General features: G+C 42.7%; 1 protein-coding gene across 1 annotated transcript; it reads right to left on the reverse strand.

Moving 5' to 3' along the window:
• Positions 1–2,606: 2,606 nt before the first annotated feature.
• LOC106820241 (uncharacterized protein sll1895-like) lies at positions 2,607–3,017 on the reverse strand (the record flags this gene model as incomplete). Its single annotated transcript, XM_014824775.1, has 1 exon — positions 2,607–3,017. A coding segment is annotated over exon 1 (411 nt), but the record flags the coding sequence as incomplete, so codon positions are not given.
• Between the last annotated feature and the right edge of the window lie 115 nt (positions 3,018–3,132).

Raw genomic sequence — 3,132 nt, forward strand, 5'->3', positions numbered from 1 at the left:
TAATAAACCATTGCCTTGGCATGAACCCCGTCGGAACTCACATCGTTTATGTAAGCCACTAGGGGTACTTTTGCACTGACTTCTTTTATGACTTCGTCCATTTCATAGCTATCGACTGCACTTAAGAGCACGCCATCGTAATCAGGCCCAAAATCACGAAGTTGTTTTATTTGGCGCCCTAGGTTCAGATACCCCTTGGCTGTATAAATCGTTAGCTTAATACCTAGAAGCTCTGCAGTGTAATTCGACGGGATCCTAGATTAACCAGGACTCCAATTGTCGATCATATAAGAGTGTTCGGTAGCAGAATAATTGCAGAAATGGACTGAGAAGCGTTTTGGGCGGGGTAGGTGTTATGGCCACGGTGAAATTCGTCCTTTAAAATCTCTCGGTGTTTTTTTTTTGTCTTTCGCATATTCTCTTAGTTTTTGTAAGCTTTCTTTGTGCCCAGCCTTTGGGCGATTGCGGGGGGGGGTGTACTCCTCCCCTAGTATTAATATATTGATTTTTTGATTGTTTCAGTGGGCCGATAATTATACATTTCGTGCCATTGACAATATCCATTTATTTATATGTGGCGACTTGATATTCGTCTTCGGCCATTTCTTTTTTTCCTGCCCGTAGGAAGGAAAGGAGAGTTTCTGGGCTATATTTACTTAACTCTCCATAACTTACCACTTACGCTCGACAATAAGAATTCTAGTCAATATCTAAACTTACCATAATATAAACTGAGGGGAGGAGGCGGCCACGTACCTCAATACAACTGAAAAGGCTTTCCTTTGAAATATTGAAATGCCTTCAATTACTATTTACCTCATATTTCTCATATATAGATTATCTTGGGGGGGGGAATATTTAGCTCAAACTTTGAGGCAAGGCGCAGCTGTTTTCTTTTTTGTTTTTTTTTTTTCCTGTTTCGGTGTTTTTTTATTTTTATCACCCATCACACTGCCACCAATACGCTTGGGGGTTTTTTTTTTGAGGGGATGAGTGCAGAATATGATTTACTTTGCCTCGATACAAAGAGACAGGCCTTTAGTATTTATTTACATCATTACCATTTCCCTCCATAGTCAAAACCGGAAGTATAGTAAGGGTATTTTATGTTTTGTATATTTATAGTGATATATCGTATATTAATAATGGTTTTATTATGAATGTGCTATTAAAAGTTTTATATAAGTAGCCAATTACATAGCTGTGTGTCTATAATTTACCGTCCAATAAACCTCTTCATTTACTTTGATCCCCGCCAAAATCCCGGATACCCCACGAATTTTTCACGCCTCACATGCGCTCACTATCGAGTAAAAATATTAGAAAAACCAAAAGCAGCTCCTACTTGCCTGTTTTTATGGTCATATTTTATTTCCTCTGATTGATTGAAAGGAGAACGCTCTAGTGATAATTAGAGGCTTATTTCCGAAACAGAACCTTCCCGACAAACACTCAGAGACGCGATACGGATGATTAATTCTACGGAATTAATTGGCCTGTTATTGTTCTTTTTTAGGTATTAAAGGAAACAATCCGATTTACTAAAACAACAGATTAGAAAAAGAAGCTTTAAACGATTAGAAGGAAGCGCAGTTTTTATGTTTCGCGCCTCCGTATACGCGTGGTTAGTATGGTTGGAATGGGGTGGGGGCGGGGGGGGGGGGCGAAGTTTGGTCTTTTGGGGCGTCGCAGTAAAAGCCACAAACGTCCTGTTTTTTAAACTACGGATTCAGGTTTGTATCACTTCTAATACTTTTGCAGCTTCAAATCCAAATCGTCCTTACATAGTAACTTCTAACTGATATCGAACATCAGGTTGAGTCCACTATGACGATGAGAGTGAGGGTGGCGACCGGAAGATTAATAGGCAGATGTGAAGCGGGCCTTTTGAAAACCATTACGCGCGGTTTATATGGCGGATAACTGCCTTCGGCCTTGAAGACAGGATGAGGAGCAGCGGATTGCTAACTGTGCGATGGCTATGCTGCGCAAGCCGCGATCAGCCGCGTGGAGGTGCGATCCGGTGAGCTGATGCGTTTATCATGTTCCCCCATAGAGGCCGGGCAGCGGCCCAAACACGTTGCCGAACGAAAAAACTGTTGAGGGCGCCCGAGCGTTATCTCCACCTGGCAGCCAGAGCTTACACCCTAAACTTTGCGCGACATTATAAATGCGGAGGCAATCTGGCATCAATTTCCCCCCTGGAATTTGACTGAAAAATATTCGTACCTTTTTAGATAAATGGCCATAGATTGTCAACGTGTGTTTGAATGACGGTTACGAATGCCACGCTAGGCCTTACTAAAGCCCGGATGAATTAAGTAACGTGCCCCAGAACATCTTAGAGCAGAGATTATTTTCAGCTAAAATCTTATCTTTCGAGGTTACCAAATGGCTGAAAAAATCAACTTCAAGATTCAACCATCTCCCTTTTCAAATCATACAAGTTCCAGTCTTTCTGGGATTAATTTTTCAACATTCTTTCCTACTGCAAACGGGTTTACTGAAACAAATAGCGCCTGCCTATTCATTATCGCACATCCAGGCGCTTGAGAGCCTCCACTTGCTACGAAAGTTTCCACGCTCCTTCGGCCACTACTCACTACCCGCAAATCGAAATTCTGCGCCAGGTTAATGATCGAAGCGACCATGCTGTGGTCTCGTTTACTATAGGTCATGTCCTGGATAAAGCTGATATCGATCTTTAATGTATCGACTGGGAAACGCTTGAGGTAGTTCAGCGATGAATAGCCAGTGCCAAAATCATCTATTGCCAGGTGCAACCCATAGTTTTTGAAGTCGTGCATGACCTCTATGACCCTCTCGACATTTTGCATCACCGCGCCTTCGGTAATTTCGAGCTCGATATAATCGGGTGGTAGACCGGTTTCGGTCAATAGCTTGTCGATGCTTTCGAGCAAATCCTCCTGCCGAAACTGATGGGCGGATAGATTAACCGCTATCTCGCCGGGTAATATCCCCATATCTAGCCACTGCTTGGTCTGACGAATAGACATTTCGAGTATCTGCTGACCCAAAGGCCTGATAAGTCCGGTTTCTTCGGCTATGCCAATGAATATATTGGGGGAAATATAGCCGTTTTTAGGGTCTTTCCATCGAACCAGCGCCTCT

This window comes from Priapulus caudatus, unplaced genomic scaffold (genome assembly GCF_000485595.1).
Source record: "Priapulus caudatus unplaced genomic scaffold, Priapulus_caudatus-5.0.1 Scaffold8981, whole genome shotgun sequence".
NCBI lineage: Eukaryota > Metazoa > Priapulida > Priapulimorpha > Priapulimorphida > Priapulidae > Priapulus > Priapulus caudatus.